Source organism: Pyrus communis, chromosome 7, assembly GCF_963583255.1.
Source record: "Pyrus communis chromosome 7, drPyrComm1.1, whole genome shotgun sequence".
NCBI lineage: Eukaryota > Viridiplantae > Streptophyta > Magnoliopsida > Rosales > Rosaceae > Pyrus > Pyrus communis.
Window position 1 is genome coordinate 979,256 of NC_084809.1, and position 22,508 is coordinate 1,001,763.

The 22,508-nt window shown below is 38.7% G+C and overlaps 5 protein-coding genes across 5 annotated transcripts; 1 reads left to right on the plus strand and 4 right to left on the minus strand.

Annotated features, from left to right (window-relative positions):
- The first annotated feature begins 1,344 nt into the window (after positions 1 to 1,344).
- On the plus strand, positions 1,345 to 3,458 carry LOC137739114 (prohibitin-3, mitochondrial). Its single transcript, XM_068478607.1, has 2 exons — positions 1,345 to 2,245; positions 3,226 to 3,458. The coding sequence occupies exon 1, from the start codon at positions 1,407 to 1,409 to the stop codon at positions 2,241 to 2,243; it is 837 nt and encodes a 278-aa protein (XP_068334708.1). The 5' UTR covers positions 1,345 to 1,406; the 3' UTR covers positions 2,244 to 2,245; positions 3,226 to 3,458.
- Positions 3,459 to 4,236: 778 nt separating this feature from the next.
- Positions 4,237 to 6,682, minus strand: LOC137740328 (glyceraldehyde-3-phosphate dehydrogenase, cytosolic-like). The gene is made up of 9 exons (XM_068480187.1): positions 6,652 to 6,682; positions 6,449 to 6,549; positions 5,906 to 6,268; positions 5,518 to 5,578; positions 5,332 to 5,429; positions 5,097 to 5,239; positions 4,916 to 4,999; positions 4,744 to 4,833; positions 4,237 to 4,643 (listed from the first exon to the last, which is right to left on the minus strand). Exons 1-9 carry the CDS (start codon positions 6,677 to 6,679, stop codon positions 4,598 to 4,600), a joined length of 1,014 nt encoding a protein of 337 aa, XP_068336288.1. The 5' UTR covers positions 6,680 to 6,682; the 3' UTR covers positions 4,237 to 4,597.
- Positions 6,683 to 7,557: 875 nt separating this feature from the next.
- On the minus strand, positions 7,558 to 9,581 carry LOC137739584 (cytosolic Fe-S cluster assembly factor NBP35-like). Its single transcript, XM_068479206.1, has 3 exons — positions 9,428 to 9,581; positions 9,223 to 9,324; positions 7,558 to 8,628 (listed from the first exon to the last, which is right to left on the minus strand). Exons 1-3 carry the CDS (start codon positions 9,462 to 9,464, stop codon positions 7,697 to 7,699), a joined length of 1,071 nt encoding a protein of 356 aa, XP_068335307.1. The 5' UTR covers positions 9,465 to 9,581; the 3' UTR covers positions 7,558 to 7,696.
- A 620-nt stretch (positions 9,582 to 10,201) lies between these two features.
- Positions 10,202 to 13,307, minus strand: LOC137740118 (F-box protein SKIP14-like). Its single transcript, XM_068479926.1, has 2 exons — positions 11,746 to 13,307; positions 10,202 to 11,500 (listed from the first exon to the last, which is right to left on the minus strand). The coding sequence occupies exons 1-2, from the start codon at positions 12,685 to 12,687 to the stop codon at positions 10,946 to 10,948; spliced, it is 1,497 nt and encodes a 498-aa protein (XP_068336027.1). The 5' UTR covers positions 12,688 to 13,307; the 3' UTR covers positions 10,202 to 10,945.
- A 1,741-nt stretch (positions 13,308 to 15,048) lies between these two features.
- Positions 15,049 to 19,914, minus strand: LOC137739598 (glucose-6-phosphate 1-dehydrogenase 6, cytoplasmic-like). The gene is made up of 16 exons (XM_068479221.1): positions 19,666 to 19,914; positions 18,968 to 19,172; positions 18,688 to 18,773; positions 18,464 to 18,530; positions 18,187 to 18,373; positions 17,856 to 18,013; positions 17,691 to 17,759; positions 17,497 to 17,555; positions 17,217 to 17,253; positions 17,032 to 17,103; positions 16,717 to 16,864; positions 16,456 to 16,551; positions 16,177 to 16,247; positions 15,744 to 15,859; positions 15,542 to 15,587; positions 15,049 to 15,430 (listed from the first exon to the last, which is right to left on the minus strand). The coding sequence occupies exons 2-16, from the start codon at positions 19,142 to 19,144 to the stop codon at positions 15,263 to 15,265; spliced, it is 1,557 nt and encodes a 518-aa protein (XP_068335322.1). The 5' UTR covers positions 19,145 to 19,172; positions 19,666 to 19,914; the 3' UTR covers positions 15,049 to 15,262.
- Positions 19,915 to 22,508: the final 2,594 nt, after the last annotated feature.

Genomic DNA, 22,508 nt, shown 5'->3' on the forward strand with positions numbered 1-22,508 from the left:
TCCTTAATGCTTACGGAAAATATTTCGAGAAAATAAAAAAATTTGCATTTTTTTACAGAAAAAAGGTGGACTTAACATTCACGGTTTTCGGCCGGTTTTGGAAATTTGCACATAAATCACTGTTCAATCTTTTTATTTTCACCTTGGTCTCATTGTGAAGTTTTGAAAATTGAGCTGAGAGTTTCCGTTGAGATTCTTGAGTGTAGAACTCCATTTGACAATGTTTTGGGCCTTACTACTATGATTTTCACTTATTTTTTTAGTTTTTTGCTAAAATATTCTACTAAATATACATTTGTTGCTCAATAATACATAAAACAGTGTCTGAATTCCTTAACAGTTTAACTTAATGCTCAGGAAAAATATTTTACAAAAATAAAAAATTTGCATTTTTGTGCACCCCAAAACGACGCGGGCTCTGTGGATGCAAAAATGGGCGGGCTTCTAGCACGCAAAAGGATGCGGACACCTCACATGCAGAACAAGGGGAACCCAGGCACACAAGATGAGGCAGACTCCACGCATGCAGAACAAGGCGAACTCCCAGGTACTCCGAAAACATGGCTTTATGGCACCCTCAAGAATTTGAAACTTTTAGTACATTTTTGTTAATTTTTCTTTTATTTCTCTTACCACTACAACAAACTATGATATTCATGTTCTTCAAAGTATATTTTTCTGTGCAAAATCTTTTATAATCCGTGCAAAATCTTTTTTGTTAATTTTTCTTTTATCTAAATCTAAACTACATATTAATAGAATCCTCTTTATCAACCAAACGAGGGTGAAAGAATATTTAACAAAACCAAATGAGTCGTCTCTTTATTTCTATTCCTCGATTTCCTTTTGATTTATTCAATTTGAAAGCTCAAAAAAATGCAAAAAAAAAGACGTGTGAAAATCACTTCCTGTCTTTGTAAACCTATAATAGATCCCCCTTTTTTTTCTTTTCTTTTTTTCCAGTCAAACCATAGATTTTGTTTGATTAGATGTTAGATTAACCACATACAGAGTTTGTAGCCCCTTTCACTTTGCATACATCCAATATTCTTGATTGAAGTCGGTTAAATTAGGTTTTTTTTTCTCCATGCAAAGGGAAGGAGCTATTATCGGCACTCAAGATTAAAAAAAGAAAAAAAAAGTGAATGATTTTGAAGCGCTAAACAGATAAAAGACAATCTTCTTAATGCGGCCCAATACTATTAAGAATGTTCAGCCCAAAATAAATTTATTGATGGGCTGATGGGTTTAGGCCCGTTGTCCAAACAAAAATAAAAGCGTAGGCCCATTTCGTAGTTTTCCTCCTGCCCAAGTAGTTAGGGGTTTATAACAAAAATCACATAAACCCTACTCTCCCACTCCGCAAAAACCCATTTCCCTTCCCTCGAATCCTCGTCGTCACCAAGATGGGAAGCAACCAAGCTGCCGTGTCCTTCCTCACCAACGTCGCGCGCGCCGCCTTCGGCCTCGGCGTCGGCGCCACCGTCGTCAACTCCGCGCTCTACACCGTCGACGGCGGCCAGCGCGCCGTCCTCTTCGACCGTTTCCGCGGAGTCATCGACGACACTGTCGGCGAGGGGACGCACTTCCTGGTCCCATGGCTCCAGAAGCCCTACATCTTTGACATCCGCACCCGGCCCCACACCTTCTCCTCCATCTCCGGCACCAAGGATCTCCAGATGGTGAATCTCACCCTCCGGGTCCTCTCGCGCCCCGAGGTCGCTCGCCTCCCTCAGATCTTCAAAACCCTAGGGCTCGAGTACGACGAGAAGGTCCTCCCCTCCATCGGCAATGAGGTCCTCAAGGCCGTGGTGGCGCAATTCAACGCCGATCAGCTCCTCACCGAGCGTCCCCACGTGTCGGCGCTGGTGCGCGAGAGCCTGATTCGCCGCGCCAAGGATTTCAACATCGTTCTGGATGACGTGGCGATCACGCACTTGTCGTACGGGCTGGAGTTCTCGCGCGCCGTGGAGGCGAAGCAGGTGGCTCAGCAGGAGGCGGAGCGGTCCAAGTTTGTGGTGGCCAAGACTGAGCAGGAGAGGCGTGCTGCGATTATCCGGGCACAGGGTGAGAGCGAGGCTGCGAAGCTCATCTCTGATGCGACTGCTTCAGCGGGTATGGGACTGATCGAGCTCAGGAGGATCGAGGCTTCCAGGGAGGTTGCTAACACGCTTGCCAGGTCGCCCAATGTGTCTTACCTGCCTGGTGGGAAGAACATGCTCTTTGGACTTAACCCTCGCTGATGGTAATTTCTCATTTCACTGCTTCTTTTGTGTTTGATTTGCTTCCTATTTTACTGTTACATTGATTTGGTAATTCATTGGTGTTGTTGAATTCTTATTCTGCATCTGTATGGGATCATATCTGTAATCTATGTATATATTCGGAAGTACGATTAAACCATTTTAGAGTACAGACAATCCCTAGTTGAAACCGAAAACAATTGGAAAGAGTTGTGCTCATTAGCATCGTAAGAGTTTAGGTTTTCGGCACTAAGAGAGCTAATTCATCAAGGTTGCTAGGCTCAGCTCTATCATTTTGCTAAGTTTTGGCGGAATGTTTTTGGTTCCCTTTTGTTCTGAATTTCAAGGGAGTTTGAACTTTGAAGGATTGAGTTATAGTGCTGCTTGAATGATAGCATGATAGCCACATTGGGCGAGGCTGCACATTGTACGCTTCTTACCATTATATACACAAGATACATACTAGGAATTCAGATAGTTCTATTGAAAATTTTTGGTTTTACAATAGTTGATTCCTTTGTGTTTTGTAGTTTTTAACGTTTAGGTATACTTATCGTGCATATAATGTCTAGTTAACCTGATTTTGGGATGGAATGAAGTGGCAATTATTGATTATTTTTAAGCTACAGATCTCTATGACGACGATTGAGGAAATTGGAAAGTGAAGAGTAATTTCAATGTATAGCGCAAGTAATGTGTGCTTGATCTTATGAATGAAAGGCCTAATTTTGATTTCTGTGGTTGTTGCCTACATACATGAGAAATATGAATGAGTTTCATTTTATATTTTTGTTCCGCCTCTTATGTATCATGATTCATGATAGAATAATTGAATCCATATGGGATTCTTTTTATGCCTCTACACCATTTAATATCAAAAGACCTTCTCATTCTGTCAATTTCGTCCTATCGTTTTCACAATATGAAATAAGGGCATTAAGCTTTCCTATTTGATAAGCAATTGTATGGGTTTTCTTTGCAGGGTTCCAGGACATGGCATAACAAGAAGACCGGTCCGCGAATACACCGAAGTCTTGAGTGGTTTATTTCTAGAGTAATTTTTTTGTTTTTACGGGGAAGGCGGGTGTCTTGAACTTATTTAGAATGAGAGATAAGGTTTAGGAAAGTGCCATGGACGTTGCGTTGATAATGCATTTCCGACTAAGTTCACCTGGATGGTTAGTACTTGAATATAATTTGGTGCACTTTTGTTCATATGTTTCTGTGCAGGAGGATGTGTTATCCAAAATTTTGCACGGATTTCAATTGCTTTTTCTCGCTATCTGTTTCTTTATTTTGCTTTCATATTGATATGGCTGGGCGTGTCGTTTACATATTCTTGCGCCTCGGCTTGGTAACGCTTGGGCTTGACATTAGTACATGACGCATAGAAAGCGAGATGAAAGCCAGTCGAGGTGCGTTGTCCCTCCTCTTGTTTTGATATTTCTGCATCTTTCATTTTCTTCTTCTTTTGGTTTCGAAAATACTGTTTAGATTGGAAGTAAAAATGCAGTTAATTGCACGGCGCAGGCACAATATCGACAATCTGTTGGATCACATTTTGACATCTATAACTTTGCAATATTGATCGTCTCCATTGCATGTCTGCATTTTCCTAACATGTTGATTGCATTTTGACACCTATAACTTTGCAAGATTGATTGTCTCGATTGCATGTCTGCACTTTCGCGACAATATGTTGATCCCATTTTTGAAAACTATCCAGGAGGATCCTCGCCAGATCCTCTTTGTGAGGATCCTAGGGATCCTCCAATCATATCCGTTCATCGTACATCGTGCAATCAGAAATCATTGTAAATTTTTATATTTAAAATTGAAAATAAACAGTATTTGACAAAAACTAACCGCACAATGTATGATGAACGGATGTGATTGGAGGATTCTTAGAATCCTCACAAAGAGAATCCGGCGCGGATCCTCACTCGAAAACTATAACTTTCCAATATTGATTGTCTCGTCTGCATGACTGCATTTTTGCGACCATATGTGATCGCATTTTGACAACTACAACTGTGCAATATTGATCGTCTCGATTGCATTGCATTTTTGCGACAATACGTTGATCACATTTTAACAACTATAACTTTGCAGTATTGGTTGTCTCGATTGCATGTCTCTAAACTGCATCTCAAGTTAAAATGTCGTGCCAATTTTGAGTACTCGGGATGTCTAAACCCCGTACAATGACCATCCCCAAAACTAAAACTAAAGCTTCTAACACTCTTGGAACCAATCCCCTACATAACTTATCACCCGCAGAGATGATCGATTATTCCGAAAACAAGCTTAAGCTGCCCTGCCTCCTAATTAATCCCGAGAAATGGTCGAGTCGTCTATTTAACCGAGGCAATGTGACGGATCAAGTCAATAACTCGTGAGCTGCAACAAACCAGACCATGTTTAGATTGACTTTTTGGAGCGCAGATAACAGATTTCGTTTGGAATTTATAATGAAGTAAAGAAACTGTACGGAAATTACCTGTAGCCCCACTCGTTGTCATACCAAGACACAAGCTTCACAAAGTTGTCGTTCAAAGCAATACCAGCCTTGGCATCGAAAATGCTCGACCTGTTGCATAATTTCCAAATACATATGATCAACTAATAAAACACAGAGCAACAACTGCGAATAAATTGTCGAAAATTCTCACCGGTTATCACCCACAAAGTCCGTCGACACCACATCTTCGTCCGTGTATCCAAGGATTCCCTTCAGGCTTCCCTCTGATTCTTTCCTACAAAACACAACGGAGTCAAGAAATATAGGACCATGCCAGTTATACCATCAATTCAAAGTCCCGTAGCGAAGAGAAGAATGTCTACGATGTTTACTTGATGGCATTTTTGATCTCATCGTAAGTGGCCTTCTTCTCAAGTCTCACTGTGAGATCAACCACCGAAACATCCACCGTGGGAACGCGGAACGCCATTCCCGTCAACTTCCCGTTCAATGCAGGCAGCACTTTCCCCACGGCCTACAAAATCAAACACCGCGGCGAATGGAAAGCATGGTTTAAGCAGAAATATCTGTCAAGTATCAAACAATGTATCATCGTCGAATCAATACCTTGGCAGCTCCAGTACTGCTGGGAATGATGTTGGTAGCAGCAGCTCTGCCACCTCTCCAGTCTTTCATTGACGGTCCATCGACAGTCTTTTGGGTGGCTGAACAACGTTGAGAAAAACCGGTGAGCATTGAACGATCGATTACATATACGTATACACGCATACACACACACACACACACACTCACCAGTAATAGAATGGACAGTAGTCATAAGACCCTCCACAATACCAAACTTGTCATGGATAACCTGTCAAGATGAGAAGCTTAGCAGTTCATCACCAAATTAATTAGTTTTTCATAATGGTTTGACTGAAGCAACATAGACTTAGGGCCGAATTGCTTTTGCTCATAATCGCTTGTGCTAGAAGTGCTTTCATTAGAAACACATTGAAAATCTTATTAAAAATCTAAGTGCTTTGGCATACACTTCTCAAACAAAACCACCCTCGTATGATCCAAATATACTTCTAACATTTTCTACATTACGTAATCAAAAGCGTTTTTGGTTGTCATAGAATGCCTTTATTTCAAAATCATTCCCAAAAGTATCCCTAAGAAATTGAGGACTAGATACCTTTGCCAATGGGGCAAGACAGTTGGTAGTGCAGCTGGCGTTGGAGACAATGTCAAGATCTGGCTTGTACTCCTTCTCATTGACACCCACAACAAACATTGGGGCGTCCTTACTTGGGGCAGAAATGATAACCTTCTTTGCACCACCCTTTAAGTGCAGAGAGGCTTTTTCCTTATCGGTAAAAACTCCGGTGGACTCGACCACAAATTCCGCACCAGCTTCCCCCCACGGGATCTGTTCGGGATCCCTAGAAGCAAAAACTTTGACGGGCTTGTCACCAAAGAGAAGGGTCTTATCATCCTTAACCTTAAGCTCGTGGTGCTTCCATTGCCCGTGAACAGTGTCGTACTTAAACATGTAGCTCTGCATGCATGCAACATTTAAACTATTACGTACTAGTATTGCGATTTTCGGGCTTTATCCAGAATCATTTCGTTCATGTTTCGCTCCAATTTTACGTTAAAAGCAAAACACATCCCGTAACTATAAAATGATCACTGAACAATGTATAAACGTATATTAATTTGGTTACATTATACTTACCATGTATTCGACGTTGATGAAGGGATCGTTGACAGCGACGAGCTCAATGTCGTCTCTCTGGAGAGCAACCCTGGCCACCAAGCGGCCGATCCTTCCGAATCCTTCACCAGATGGACATAAAATCAACACCGTTGATGGTTAAATGGTGATCATATCATAAATACTAAATAGCAAGCAATACAAAAATAAACACAAGAAGATACCATTGATGCCTATCTTGATCTTGGACATGATGAGTAATTTGTTTTGCTTAAAACGTCAAGAGAGTGAGAGTGAAAGGACCTGTAAGTGTGAACAAGGGAGTGTGAGAGTGAGAGTGTGAGTGCTATTTATAGGCTTGAATTCTCCGTTTTCGATTCATATTTGTCGACGTCGGAAACCAGTGCTGACATGGATGTCAGAGGTGGCGACGTCGCCGTTCTTTTCGAGAAAGATGAACAGAGTTGAATTGGTAAAAACGTAAAAAAAGAACTAGTAAATGTTGGCTTGTTTTCGTAAGCAGTTCAGTTACAGAGGATTACTGACTGCAATGACCATTTGGTGAGGGAAGCAGTTACAAAGAAGCTGTATAAATCACTCTCCCTTCCTGAAACAGATTAGAAACTCGCATGTCCAAGTGGGTTCGGACGAGTAATGCGATACTTACCATATATTTCATATCACGTTTATACAACCTCTCTGATAGAGATAGGACCCTCCAACATATGTGTGTCCCGTCTCTATTAAAGAGGTGGTAAAAACGCAGTAAGAGATGGGTTAGGACACTATCCAACTTTCACTCGAGGTGGCCTAAAAGATTCAGTGAAAAACCGTCGAAATTCAACTGGACCTCAATTGGATCATTTCTCAGTTAATTGTAATCTTATTTTTCTGCACAATTCCAATCGTTGGAATACATTACGAAGGTAACTTAAGAAGGATGTCTTTTAACTTTCTTAACTTTCTTAAGAACATCGTTAACATAGAAAGACTGAATTCGCTTTGGGTGTGTTGAGTTCGTAATTGTTTCAACCTTACAAAATCCAAACCCAAACCAAAAATCTAAAGAAGGTAAATGTTTCGTTGACCTTCCAACCCATCCAACCTGCCGAGTTGCCCACAAATTTAAATAAATGAAATTGTTTCAAAATCCATATAACTTAAAAGACATTCTCATGCCAAAGAAAATTACTCTACAAGATCATCAAATGTTGAGGTTTACATGAACAAAATCTTGATCTATGAAGATACTCGGTGTAGCCGATTCACCTATGCATCGTTGTCAACCTTCATTGTAGATATTCCCTGATTTTTCATCATTTTATCAATGATTTTCTTCAGTGCAGGTGCACTCACCCCACATTTCTGATCAACAAAACAAGATCTACCTTCTTCGGCAGCCTTACAAAGCTGCGGGTCCAACGGTACCTTCCCCAGAAAAGCCACCCCCATTTCCCCACACATTCTTTCAGCTCCACCACGACTACTATCAAACACATCAGTGAAAGCTACTATGTTTGAGAATTCAGGCAATCTCTCTTTCAGCTGCTCCCTAGCCCATTCCGTGACATCTATTTGCTCAGCGGTCTCTGTCATCCTCAAAAATTTGAAATCCATAACTGGCTGGGACAAACCACTCATGTTTTCAACAACCCCAAGGACCTGAACTCCGACTTTCTTGCAGAAGCTTACTTCTTTCCGAACATCAATCATGGAGACCTGTTGTGGGGTGGTGACTATGACTGCACCATCTATTGAGCCAGCATCAAGGTATTGGACAATTGAAATATGCTCATCCGAGGTTCCAGGAGGAGCATCCACTATCAGGAAATCAAGCTCACCCCAATAAACATCCTTCAAGAATTGCTTAATGAGTGCATTTTTGCGCGGCCCCCTCCATATAACAGCGTCATCAGGATCTGGAAGCATAAAGCCAATTGACATGACCCCAAGGTTTTGCTCAACATAGACAGGAGACCAGCCAAGGTTGCTCTGGTGGATTTCTTGGCCCTCTAGGCTGAGCATCTTTGGGATGCTTGGGCCACAAATATCGATGTCAAGAAGTCCCACCTGGTAGTCCATAGCTGCTAGTGCAAATGCAAGTTGGGCAGAGAATGTGCTCTTGCCAACTCCACCTTTTCCTGATAAAACCAGTATCTTATGCTTTACAGTGGCCATCCTTTCTGCAATTGCAACGACGTCTGTACCAAAATAATATACAAACCATCAAGACAAAAACACATCGTTCTTGAAGTCATAGATAAGATATAGTATTGTAAAGAGGAAAACGAACTCGCGCAGTCACACAAAGGATGAAAATCAAAGGCGGGTTAGTGATACTGTATACACTCACATCAATTGGATGCCTTGCCACGATTACCTAATAAAATTCTGAAATAAAGGTTGCAACCAAACCCAACTAGAGACAATTGAATCGTAAAGGTCCATACTTTGATCAAACATTCGGTTAACATACACCAATTGCTCGAATACTTGCGCAACAAAATCACAATACCTAAGGAAAGCAAGGTTCCGAAAGAAAACTTATAGTCTCTGTTCTTCAAAATTCATGAAATTAACCATGATCATGATTAAAAAAAATTCATGAAATTAACATAAAAGCATCCACTTTGGCTTGTTCTTCAAAATTTTAATCACAGTTAGAGAAATCACAGCAACAGGAGGAATAATTTACAGTAATCACAGGTTAAAATTAACTAAAAAATAACAGTTGAAAGCTGCAGATAAAGGAACAAAAAGCACGGAGCTTTAGGAGCAAGAGAGAGAAAGGAAACCTGGGTCGGGGCCCTTGGGAGCAGTAGCACAAATCTGCTGGTTCGGGCATCCTTCGCAGGCGTCGGATTTTCCAGCCGAATCGGATTGCGGACCCGGGCAATCTAAAACCGGTAGTATTAGCATCCCACAAAAATTAAACCATAAGAATTCCGATGAAGAAGAAATTAATGAAAGGCTCAAGAGAATTAGGAAGAAAGGGCTTACGTTCGTTGGCGTCTTCGGGAATTTCACCGTTCTCCATAACTGACGATTTTCCGACCGACTTGGCTTCTTCTTTTTCACGTATGTGTAGAGAGTCGGAGAGATATGAAAGAGTTTGAACCCGGTTTAGGTCAAACAAAATATCAATTTGAATTGATCGACACGGAGTCGGTCTAGGAAAAACCAACCCTACCGACCCAGTTGTTGAAGCAATTTTTTAGTACTGCCGTAATGTTATTTTTCTACGCTTGCAAGTAAAAATTGTTAAGTTCTATTTTCGTTAAAATCGAATTTGAACAAGTTTCATTATAAAACTTTGCTCATCCTGATCTTCTTAATATAAATAATATCGTTTCAAAAAATTGTGAAGCTTAGCCAAATTTTATCACAAATATTCTCTGCGTTTTCCGAAACTCATCACTAGCGTGTCAGAAAAAGAAATGTCGCAAAAGATGACCAAGGAAATGGCTAACAGAAAGCAGCACTCGAAAAACGACCTGGCTTATCTGCCCTCCGAGTTCTCATACATTCTTATTTTCTTCTATTTGTATGATTATGGTTAAATTATATCAACATTTTATATCACTATTACTTTTTGTTTTATTATCTTTATAAAAGAAAATGAATATAAAATACTCACGTAATTTAACCGTGATCGCACAAAATAAAAAAAAATAAAAATGTATGACCGCACAAAATAAAAAAAAATAAAAATGTATGAGAATTGGAGGGCAGAGAAGCCGGGTCCCTCGAAAAAAGATGGAACTTTTTATGGACACAAGTGTTATTTATTGATCATTGTTTTAAGACAAAACACTACATCTGTGTTATCTTCGCAAAGAGGAAAAGAAAAACAGTAAATATGTAGGCTTTCAACTGAATTAATACCACACATTCCACCATCACACAAACATCCTTCGAAATCCAACATTTCGGTCATCCAACTGGAGCATCCTACCGGCTGCGGTTGTGGCACGGGTAGTATTTTATAGCTCCGTCCATCTCTGCCATGACTTTCTGCTTGTCACTATACGGCTGCTGCTCTTCACCTGCACCCATAAAATTTCTCAACTTTGAAGATGAAATCTGCTTCGACTAACAATCGACAGCTACTAACACCCACTGCTTCAACTTTCCGACATCTTTTCTTCATTGCCCTTCGGTAAGTCTCCGGGATGGAACCAAACACGGAATGAGCTATAACATCTTCAGAATAAACTTCTGGATCTCTTATACGTTCCTTCTTGTTTCTTTTTTTATTTCTTCTTTTCCAATCAACCTTTCTTGTGTAGCCCCCTCTCCTCCTCACAGTTTTCACTCTTTTTTCTATTTTTTTTATTTTCAATTTCGTTTCCCAGGAGATTATCTCTAGCTTCACAAGCTGCAGCCTCCTCATGATAATACAAATCCTTACTGCAGAAACAAAGCATGCACCAACCAGCTTCTGCCCACTTTTGAACCCCCAAACCTTGTAGATTCGAATCCACAACCAACAGCAAACGAATACTTGATGTCTTTCTCTTAGCCAACAAGGCAAAATTGGTACCTGTTCTCCTGACAGAATATGGCGCACTTGGGAGCGCCCTTTTCTCCATGCTTCTCTTGACAGTTGAGTAGGCTCTCCAAACAATGCAAGCAAAGCAAGTCCAGACAAAATGTCTCCTCATAATCGCAGTCTTTAAGGCAGCACCCGCAACTAATACAGCGAGCTATGCAGAGTGTGCAAGCCCTGCACTTCTGATCAGCAGGTTGTTTCCCTTGGCAACTCTTTGCAGGGCAATCATAAACTAAACTAAGTCTCTGGCACCTGGGGCATGCTTCGATGTCGATGGGACAATCATCATCACAAGAGCCATACGACAATCCACCATTAAAAAATCGAGGTTTCGGGGCTCTAGGCTGGACATGGTTATCTGTGGCAAGCAAGAATTTCAACTCTTCGAACTGCTTGTCTGTTATACCAGATAGACCACCAATTCTTAACTGCTTTATTCCGGGGTTGCCTGCAGACTTCAAGGTCCTTATGTTTAACAAGATGCACTCGACACTGATTTTAAGACATCCGGGAACACTTAACTGCACAGGAAAAAAAGTGTACATATGTAAGTTTGATGCGCAAGAAATGTTTTTCACAGAAATTAAATAGGGGAAAGTAGCCCCAAGGATCATATGTAACTTCAGAACATTTTATCCCAAGGGAAAACAACATAAAAGCATTTTTTTTTAAATGTCACTGAACAATAGAGAGGTATCCTGTTATACAAAATCGTAATCAGAAACACGAGCAGGAATGTCGAAAATACAGAAGTTCAAAAACTCACCCTTGTCAACATCGGGTTGCTGTTAAACACACCCTGCAGCCCACCATCAGTGATCTTTACACAATGAACTAGACCCAAGGTTTGAAGTGTGCCTTGAGCCCTGGTTGTTAGTTTTACAAGAACATCATCGGTGATGCGCTCATTCAACGGCCAATCAATGACAATACTCCTCCATGGAAGAGGGTCACTTCTAACTGCATTACGAAAAGACTTGCAAACCCCTTCAACCGACAGAAGGTCCTTAACACCAAGAAAACGCAATGCATAAAACATAGCATCATGCGGAGCACTCGCCTCACTCTCGGGACACATGTTGCCACAACCTTGTATTTCCTTAGTTCCAACCTGCAGTTGCTTAGCTCCATCAAAAACATCTAAGTCCCCCACATAGCTAAAACTCAGAAACTCCTCCACGCTGTCATCTAATGCAAAACCTCCATCATTGATCCCGAACCCATCAAAGCTGTCATATGGGATTGATACTCCATCAAATTTCAGGTCACAAACTTCCGGCTGATACCACACAGCGCTATTCCAAACCCAATTCAGACCGGCAAACAATCCGCCATCAACCATCTTTGCCTTTCCTTCATCCCACCCAGAGCTACAAGATTCATAATTTGGTTCGAAACCTTGAAACCAACCAGTGATCGCCGTAAACGTAGACCTAATCTCCATTCCAAAAGGATCGACAGGCAACCGATCCACAATATCATCAGCAGAACGGTCACAATAACCACCCAATTTGCTCTTACAATTGGTATTCTTCAAATCCAAATTGGAACTCCAAGAACTTGACGGTTCATCATAAATACCATCCAAATCCTTTTCCTTGAATTGATCCATCACATACCCATTAGGGTACTTAACAGAAGAACACGAACTATGCTCCGAGGACGGATACGCAGCCAAGATTGAGTCACGAGAGAGATTCAAAGCCATCCCTTTCAGCCAAGAGATAGAGTATAAACAGAAATTTATACCAAGAAGCCTGGTTTTTCTTGAACACAAGGTAAAAGTTCCATACCCAAGAGGCAAAAAAAACTAGAATGGAAACAAAAAGCACCTGGATTTCTGAATTATATGAAAAACCCAACTTTCTCACAGGCCGATTCCAGAAGAAAAAGCAAAAAGTTCACAAATTTTATCCGACTTACGAGTACCAATCAAGCTGAATTCAGAGAAACCCTAGTGGGAATTGGGAATTAGGAATTCAGAGAAACAAAATCCTAATGTGGGCAGATTGAAACGGATACAGAGATTAAAAGGAGAAAGATTGAAATTTACCGAATCAGATACGGAAGAGGAAAAGCAGTCTGACCCAACGATGCAAGCAACCGACCGACCAATCAACCAACGCAATGCAGAAGGAGGTAGAGAGAGAAAGGAGGAAAACCAAAGTGGAGGAGGAGAAGGAGAGGGAGGGAGGGAGGTAACAGAATTTGGAAGGTGAGAGAGGAGATATAACAATAGAGCGTGCGTGCCAAAATTAGGGCGCGCAGAGAGTGTGAGAGCAGGGAAGGTTGGGAAAAAGACGCGTGGATAGAGGGAGAGGGAGAGGGGGGGGGAGAGGGAGAGAGAGAGGAGTAGCCGGTGACAAGTCTTCCACCTGGAATCGTTTAAACTTTCACCAACGCCAACAACGACCTTCCCTCCCCCGCCACCCTTTTTTACATCGACAAGGTTCCAGATTCCTCGTTACCCTTTCAAGGATTTAATTAAATTCCATGAGATTTTTTTCGGTACAGTTTGGATGTGCTTTTAAAACAGTTAAAAGTGCTTGTATTTATATAAAATAAAATAAAAAATATTTATAATGATTTTTTATCAATAATTTATGACGTTTAAATTTTTTCAAAAAGCATTTTAAATGTTTCACGGCGTGCTTCTAATAAAAGTATTTTTTAAGTGAAAGTGATTTTTGAAAAAACACTCTCAAATGTTTTACGACGTACTTCTAATAAAAGTGTTCTTTAGGGCACTACTACTACGACAAGGAATTTTCTCTTCTCTTCTCTTCCACACGAAGAAAACAATAATGATTCACGAAGAGATATACATTGGGAAAAAGGATTCTCGTCGAATCCTTTTTTTCGTAATTGTGATCGTTTATCATATATCGTGCGATCAGAAATCATTTTAAAATTTAATATTTAACATTAAATATAAATAATTCCTAACTAAAACTGATCGATATACGATGAACGATCACAATCACAGAATTCCTAAGATCCGCAAAAAAAAAAGATTCGACGATGATCATTTTCCATACATTGGCTAGCAATCAACTCCTTTATTTATCTACGCATTCGAGATTCTGTATTAGAGTTCAAGGTTCCTCCCATCCCGATATTCGTTGTATTATTTTGAAAAGGAATAAAACGCTCTTCAACAAGTCGTTTTCGTGCGACCCTTGTCGGCAAAGCTTTCATTTTACTTTTTTACTGAAACAAACATGGAAGTTACCAAAGTCTAACTTGAAAGAAAGGAATCTAATGATTTTTAAATCAAAATGATTTTTAAAATTGGCATAATTAAAAAAGTGGTCTTAAATTTGCTGTAAATCATTTTGATCATTTTGTAAAAAAATTATTGATGTTCTCGTTAAGTGAAGGGATTGGTTTGGCAAAAGTACCCCTAAAAAGATAATCATATGGTTGTTTATGTGACAATTTAACGAAAATTTTAATAAATTTTTCATAAAATAACCAAAATGATTTACAACAAACAAATTCATATACTATTTCTATTAATTTTATTGTCAGGAACTAAAGCATTGAGTTATATCAATCACGATTTACCATGCCTAAAACCCCGCAAGTAGGCAAATCCGATTCTGATTTGGATCATTAATGAGGATGGTTGGCATTAAACCGCAATCTTTAATCTTTGACCATTAGAAAAAGTTAAAAGATAGGCATTAATTAAATTATATTATCTTCCAGAAGCTTCCAAATCAGTTAATTTCAAGCACTTTAATCCGGACAATGATCCTTTTCGGATTCATTTTGCAGAAATTCAAAGATCAATTAATCGTATATCTTCATTGTATATCGTGCGATCAGTTTTCGTTAAGTACTATTTATGTTTAATTTAAAATTTAAAATTTAAAATAATTTCTAACATCAATGATGTACGATAAACAGACACGATTGATTGATCATCCAGATTCTTACAAAGAGGATCCTATTCCCTTCAATCCAACTTAGCATAAAGTGTCCGCCAAGGTATCTCCCATGGATTTCGACAGCAACACCACACTCATCCTTTACCTAATTTTCGGTACGATCGTCACACTCAAAATCTCGAACGATTGTACATGACATACGGAATTTCAACATTTCACATCCTCGAAAAAACATGGCGTTTAGGTCTTTCGAATACACACTCTCTTATTCTGATATACACTCTCTTATTCTGATTGCATAGCTTATAAAAGCTTGCAATGTAAAAACAACACTTTTAAGGCACACTGCGTAAGGGCAAGTCCGGGCCGGAAGTTAGGAAGGCGAGCATTCTACAAGGTAGGAGGGATCCATATGTAGCCATGTGTTTGTAGGTATCCAACTTTTTCTAGCAGTGCATCCGCTTCTGCAGGACCCCGACTGCCTGGTTGGTATGGAAGCGGCTTTAACTCACCGCTGTCAATTCTGTGCAGAAGCGGTGTGAAGATTTCCCATGCCGCCTGATGATCGATTAACACAGTATATCAGTCAATTGGGAAAATGGCAGCGTGCCAAGAAAATAAGCGTACAATGTTGTTGTAACGAGAAAAGAAAGTGTACGATGTTATTACCTTCAACTCATCTCTACGCACAAAATGTTGTTGATCGCCTCTTATTCTGTCAAAAACAAATACCAATTGTCATGATTGATTAATCTTATGGTGTGGTCCTAGTTGAGCGGATTTCAATAACTATCTGTTAATTGGCTGAAACAAAAGCAGCATATGGGGTGCAATGTAAGAGATTTTTAAAATGGAAAGGTAGGTGCCTTACGTGTCAAGAATTAGACGTTCATAAGCCTCCGGGATAGTTACCCCTTGATAACGTTGCCCATATGACAAGTCTAATTCACTTTGGACAGTTGCCATCTCGAGTCCAGGCTGCTTGACCTGCATAACGGACGCTGAGCTAGTAAGTGAAAATGCTAAAGGAGACAGGGACTCTCCTAGCGTTTCTCTGCTTAATGAACGTGATACATAAAGCGTGGGTTCCTATTGATTGGATTGAGGATCTTACGAAGTATTCTAACAATATTGTGCAGCATTCAGATAATTATCCAAAACTTTCTCTAAAGTGAATTAGTAATTTAACATGAAACTAAGCACCATATGAAAGCTTTGCCTGATGATATATGCACATGAAATCTGAAGATATCAGCTCAAAGCCTCAAATACACTATTATTGGACTTTATAGTGAACACATTACCGTAAGTTTCATGTACATGGCTTCTGAAGGCTGCAAGCGTATTACAAACTCATTCCTCCCTTGCTTCTTACCTAAAAAAGTGAGATAATGGTGAGCACAATATGGAACATAAAAACTACCAACAACATGTGGAATATATGGATGATTTCATAGCAGGAAATCATGAATTTCGGTTTTGTTGCCAGAATTTCAAGAACAGTTTAGCAATAAAATTATATATACAATTGATGGAGCAATATGTTGAAATTAAGCCCTTTAAAATTATAGTCTGTGCCTTACATTTGAATATGTCACCAGGAACATCCTTAAATTGAACTCTTATTTCTGCCTTTCTTGAATTTAATGCTTTCCCAGCCTTTAGTATAAAAGGAACACCTACAGAAAATCGCGTTGATGGTGAGTGAGTTCAATGCATGATATAATTCTTATAAAAGCAACCATTATATTCAAGTCGAATCTCCAAGACAATAGTACTTCCCAAATTGGAGGTTCAAAAGTTAGTTCAAATAAAATATAAATGAACTGTGAAAGTTTCCATACCTTCCCATCTTTCATTGTGGATTCGCAGAATCACAGTTGAAAAGGTTGGAGTGTTTGAGTGGTCAGGAACAGTTGGATCGTCTGTGTAGCCATCATATTGTCCAAGAACAACTTCATCATCCTCAATTGGCATTACTGATTGAAGAACCTAAATTTTCAACCGTTAATCATCAACTGATACGGCATTCTGGAACTAAGAGCACATATAATGAAAGAATATTACACATCTCCTATGGGGACACGTTTCAAATTGATTTTTTCCTTCTGAAAACTATAGAAAATATATCATCATAAAGGAATCGGGGATGCACACACCTTTACTTTCTCGTCCCGTATATGCTCAGGCTTTAGGGAAATAGGTTTTTCCATGGCAACCAAGCATAGAACCTGCAGAACAAATTGAATGAACAAATCAGATGAAGGTTTTAATGCCTTTTTCCTGGAATGAAGGTTCACCAGGAGGGAAGGAAGAAGAAAATTCTGATGCATAAAGGTCTCACCTGCAAGAGATGATTTTGAATAATATCGCGGATAATTCTGCCAAAAAAAAGAAAATGATTATTGATGCATCCAATTATATTTCCAGATACAATTAGCATCATACAATCTCAAAACAACGTAATTGATACAAATAATTCCCCAGAGACAGCAGGGAATACGGATTCTAGTAACAAAGATTTCTAAGTTCAGATAATTTAACCATAAATAACATTCTCAAGGATGAAAGAATTCTTTTTCATTTAAACAACAAATTGGGACAATAGAACTGGTGAATCATACCCATATTCATCAAAATATCCACCACGACCTTCAGTTCCAAAATCCTCCCTAAACACAATCTGCCAAATAAACATAATTAAAGAAAAAGGGGATGAAATTTACTGCATGTTATATGTCTTGAGGTACCATGTGTACTGTACATTGTCAATGTAATACCGACATCCAATCATCAGTACTGAAGCAAGGATTCTCACCTGTACATTCGCAATGTTGTCTCGGTTCCAAAGGGGCAAAAAGAATCGATTTGCAAAACGAAGTACTAACTGCAAATTTACATACAAATAAAAAAATAAGTATATTTCATTAATATTAAGAACCAGAAACGTCTAAGGAAGTATATGCAGACATTATAATATTACCAGATTCTGCACCAATTCCTTCCCCAAATAGTGATCGATACGGTAAATTTGTGGTTCCTCGAACAACTCCCCAATCTGCTTACTCAGTTGCTCTGCAGAGTCCAAATCCTTGCCAAAAGGCTTCTCAACAACAATACGAGTCCATCCACCAAGATCAGCTGATATGATCATAATCAGACAATTGCAAATATTAATATTGACCTGTCATTTAACTTCACTCTGGAACCATTTAATGCCAAAATGTATGCCTGCTTAGAAAGAATAGCTATTTCAAATTATCCGTGTTGATACAGGGTTGGTGAAAACCTATGTAGTATTGGGAAAAGCTTACATCTATTCATGCAATAATGCCTGATCATCCGGCAGACAGAGGGATATACTGATGGAGGAAGTGCAAGATAAAAGAGCCTGCGGGATGATCCTTCCGCACTATTCTTTGAGATTTCATTATCTGAAATTTCCTTATCAAGCAGGCGAAATCCTTCCTCACCATCGTAAGAACCACTTACATATTTGATCTACAGAAGAAAATTATTATGCAATTCAATATCTTTACGGAATGATATTATATGAATGGAATTGTACAAAAATGTTGCACAGGCACCGACCAGTTGCAAAAAATTGGTTACATCTTCCACGTCCTTGGGTGAAGCTCCTTTGTTACGGACAAGATACCTGCAGAGCAGTCCAGAAAAGATGAGGAAAAGAGTTGTACCTAGCATTAGTTTAAGTAAGCTAAAAAAATGTAGATTAACTGTTGTAGGAAACTTAACCATTTCCACTCGTATGAGTGAAATGGAATTGTGAAAATGATCAAAGAAAAGAAGCTCACCCACGTATGCGGTTTCTTAGCTCTTCATCAGAAATCTTAGTCCTTGCATATCCAAAAATGTGAACTTCTTCAGGTAGCAGAAATCCCTAGACAAACAACACACCCAATAGTAAAGTCACACTCACAATGCATGGTTCCACAGCCTACTCTATCAACTTTTTCATCAAAGTTTAAGTACAACTAAACTTGGATACCATAACCGTATCCAAAGTATTGAGATTCAAAGAAGTTCACGACGGACCGTATTTACGCATGCAAATACAAGAATCACAATAGAAACCTGCTTATAAAGGTTGAATAGCGCCGGAAAAGTCTTCTTCTTGGCAAGATCACCGGAAGCGCCAAGCACGATGATCGAGAGAGACCCATTTTCGAGCACATGATCAATGTCTCTAACGGGTTCGCCTCGGAAGCTGTTTCTTTTCTCCACGTGCCATGATCCCGATCCCGATCCCATTTTTTAAGCTGTACAAGCAGCTCAAAAGCTATTTCACAAAACAAAAAGCTCATATCTTTTAGTTCGATTGGATCAAGGCAGCTTGAAGCATAAGTCAATGAGAGCAAATCACTGTCCCGGAATCAAAACGAGATTCGCATATATTCGCAATAATAGAGCATTTGAATATTAAGCAAATTCAACAGGAGTGGCTAATCTTCACTGTACCTAGTCCACTAATTGTGATTAAAGCTAATTAAGTAAATTATCAATTTTGTCAGTCCCCAAAATATTAATTTAAAAACTTAAAACATAAAAAATCCCACTTCACAACAAATTCCTTGTGAAAACCGAATCGCATGATAGAAAACGAAGCTGAAAAATCAAAACAAAATATTAAAATCTGAAAAATAATGATCCTAGCTATCGGAAAGCGATCAAATTTTCTGAAAAATAATGATCCGAGCTATCGGAAAGCGATGAAATTTGCTTAAGCGCTTGCAGATTGAGCAAATTAAGTAAGAAATTAAGAGATTACGAACCTGATTACGGAGCAAAGACGGATCGAATTCGCAGAAATTGAGATTTTGCGATGCAGTGAATGAGCAGTGGGAGGAGAGAGAGAGAGAGAGAGAGAGAGAGAGGGGAGAAGTGGGAGGAAGTCAAGTCAGAAGTGGGTGTTGAATTGCAAGTGGAAAGTGATGGAGGAGGTTGCAAGTCCTGACTTCATGAGAGGGTTGGTAGTTGGTGGCGCTGCCCTTTTTAAATGATTTCTTCTGCTTCTCTCTCAAAAACAAACTCTCTATCTGGTTTTATGTCGACTCGATGCGATTAGTCATTACCGGCCGCCTAACTTTATTTTTCTTTCGGTACACGTCACCTCCCTTCCAATCTCCGCACATTTCTATTTTTGCCGCGGTGGATAAAGAGATTTATTTAGGATGCCGGACACTTTTAGATAATTCAAACGTTATAATATAAATAGTTAGATATTTTAAAAAATAAAATAAAACAACTTGTTCTATAACATTAAAGGTGGGTTTGATATTGCTGTGTTTTGAAAAAAATTATTTCTACTATGCTGTGAGAATAAATTTATTTTTGCTGTTTCACGTTTTTAGCTTTTTTTTTCACCCAAAACTGTAAAAATAAGTTGTTTTTTAAGTGTTTACCAAACACCTTTTTTAGCTCAGCTTTTTTTTATACTCAAACTGAAAATTTTTTGCGATTGATACTTAAATATTGATGTGCGGTGGCAACTGTAAATGACAAACCGCAAGGGACGAAAATAATGTGTTAATCAGATGTCATAATTATTAGTGACGGAACACCAAAAATTGAAAGAATTCAAATTTAAGACATTCAAAATGCAAGAAAAGTAAAATAGGATAAGAGTAATTGTAAGGTGACACGAGAATTAACATTAAATTACGATATATACATAAATTAATATTAAGTTGTGAGGTGATAGAACCATTTTGAGAAAATTCTCCTTTGCATTTATCATAGGCGGTTCAAACTTGAATTTCAATACGTTTAATTGCTAGATCTCTAAGTTAGTCAAATGTCTTATCTTATTATATTTTATGTTACTAATTTTATTTTATTTTATTTCTTTAAATGATTGTAAATTATTGTCTTGCCTTATTATATCATATTCTGTTCAATGAATGGAAAAGGATGGAAGTTTATCACAAGTGGTAGACAATGAAAGATATTAATTTACTGACATTACAACATGTATATTTTTGTATTAATACGCACATTGGATCTTGTTTCAAAAATATATATAATACTCATATTTTAAAAATGTTAGTTACACTGGATCTCATTTTAAGCAAATTATATTATAATTAAATTTTAAAAACGTTAATTAAATCGACCACGCATACTATAATATATAAATTAATAACATCGTCACTAAAAACTATATAACTTAACTTTGTAAAACAGTGACAATAATTATTTTTTTATCATATGATAAAACGATCAACAATGATACAAATTATCCACTAACATATTAAAATAAGAAAAATTAATAAAAATGATTTGAAAATTTTGAGTTTTAACGATAAGGATAAAATAAAAAGATAAAATAAATAGTATTATGATTACTTTTTTAATATAAAAATATAATTTTTATTAAAATAAATAGTACCAAAAAAATTTGATTAAAATTCCCATTAAGGATTAAAAGGGCAAAAGATGGCATGAACATGTGAAAACCGTGGGGTGACTGATTGAACAATTTAGAATCAAACCAAAACCCAGCACGTGACCTTCCAGGTGCTGTCGCGTGACGTAAGCAATGACGGACGGAGGACGTGTGACGTGCGCATCAGAAAAGCCTGCGTCCAATTCATATGGTTGCCGCCCCCGCCATTTCTCCACTTCTCTCTCACTGGAGACTGGTGAATGTCTTTCGAAGGCAATCACTGTAATACTCGGATGTTCTTGGATGCCAGGGTACGGCTGAGGAAAGAATGGAAGCGGTTCAAGTGGTGGCGGATCTAGGAAATATTATTGAGAGGGTTAATAATAATCGATACCGTAACGTGGAAAAGTTTTTGAAAGAAATACGATGCAAATTGTTATCTTATTTAAACTTATTATGGCTGATATCATTTGCCAAGTTATATTACATGTTTGTCGACAAATGTTAACAATTTTCAAGTGAGCATGTCGATTGACGTCAATACCTTTTGAGTGACAATTGTAAGAATCCTTATTGGACTCAACTAGTTGTGATAAAGATGAGTTAGCATGTTTGAATTATAAATTAGCATGAGCTTTGTATACGTGTAAAACCATTCCCTATAAATGAGGAGTTACATCCATAGTGTTTCAAACTGAAACATGTACTTGATCCCACTCATCCACAATTGGAATTGAAAGTAATGGGGTCTGTAACCAACTCCCACGATAGACGGAAGTTGTGTATACCTTACTTTATAAATTGGATTCCCTGCTCACAGAAAAACACTCTTTCGCTTTTGGGACTATCACCATAAGAGTATATTGGTCTCCCAGTAAGTAGAAGGATCCTCTTGAATCACTACCATGTCTACCGCAGGTTAGAAACTGCGATGTAATTGTCAAAAAGATGTTCTAGGATTTCCTGTTAGTCTAAAGTATACATGTCAAAAAGATGAATATAGCAACACATACAAGTCATGAGGCTAGCAGCTAATTCGTCGAGCACTTGGAGTGACAACTTTCAAGGACATCTCAGGTTTTTAAACGACAGCATCCAGCTATTCCGTGAAGGATTTGTAAGCTTGAGGGTCAGCACCCACCTTGTCCCAAGGTGGATCCGCCCCTGAGTGCAAGCACGTACACAGCGACTGATTCCCGGTGCCTTAACCGGCCAAGAAATTCAAACGGC

Coding starts and splice junctions, on each gene's coding strand:
- LOC137739114 (XM_068478607.1), top strand. CDS start 1,407: ATGGGAAGCAACCAAGCTGCCGTGTCCTTCCTCACCAACGTCGCGCGC.
- LOC137740328 (XM_068480187.1), bottom strand. CDS start 6,679: ATGTCCAAGATCAAGATAGGCATCAATG. Junction 6,550..6,651: donor GATCAAGATAGGCATCAATG/GTATCTTCTTGT, acceptor CATCTGGTGAAG/GATTCGGAAGGATCGGCCGC. Junction 5,240..5,331: donor GCAGTACTGGAGCTGCCAAG/GTATTGATTCGA, acceptor TTGATTTTGTAG/GCCGTGGGGAAAGTGCTGCC.
- LOC137739584 (XM_068479206.1), bottom strand. CDS start 9,464: ATGGAGAACGGTGAAATTCCCGAAGACGCCAACGAAC. Junction 9,325..9,427: donor TCCCGAAGACGCCAACGAAC/GTAAGCCCTTTC, acceptor TACCGGTTTTAG/ATTGCCCGGGTCCGCAATCC. Junction 8,629..9,222: donor TCCCAAGGGCCCCGACCCAG/GTTTCCTTTCTC, acceptor ATTTTGGTACAG/ACGTCGTTGCAATTGCAGAA.
- LOC137740118 (XM_068479926.1), bottom strand. CDS start 12,687: ATGGCTTTGAATCTCTCTCGTGACTCAATCTTGGCTGCGTATCCGTCC. Junction 11,501..11,745: donor GCAACCCGATGTTGACAAGG/GTGAGTTTTTGA, acceptor TTTCCTGTGCAG/TTAAGTGTTCCCGGATGTCT.
- LOC137739598 (XM_068479221.1), bottom strand. CDS start 19,144: ATGGGATCGGGATCGGGATCATGGCACGTGGAGAAAAGAAACAGCTTC. Junction 16,248..16,455: donor TCCTGGTGACATATTCAAAT/GTAAGGCACAGA, acceptor TCACTTTTTTAG/GTAAGAAGCAAGGGAGGAAT. Junction 15,588..15,743: donor GAACGTCTAATTCTTGACAC/GTAAGGCACCTA, acceptor TGTTTTTGACAG/AATAAGAGGCGATCAACAAC.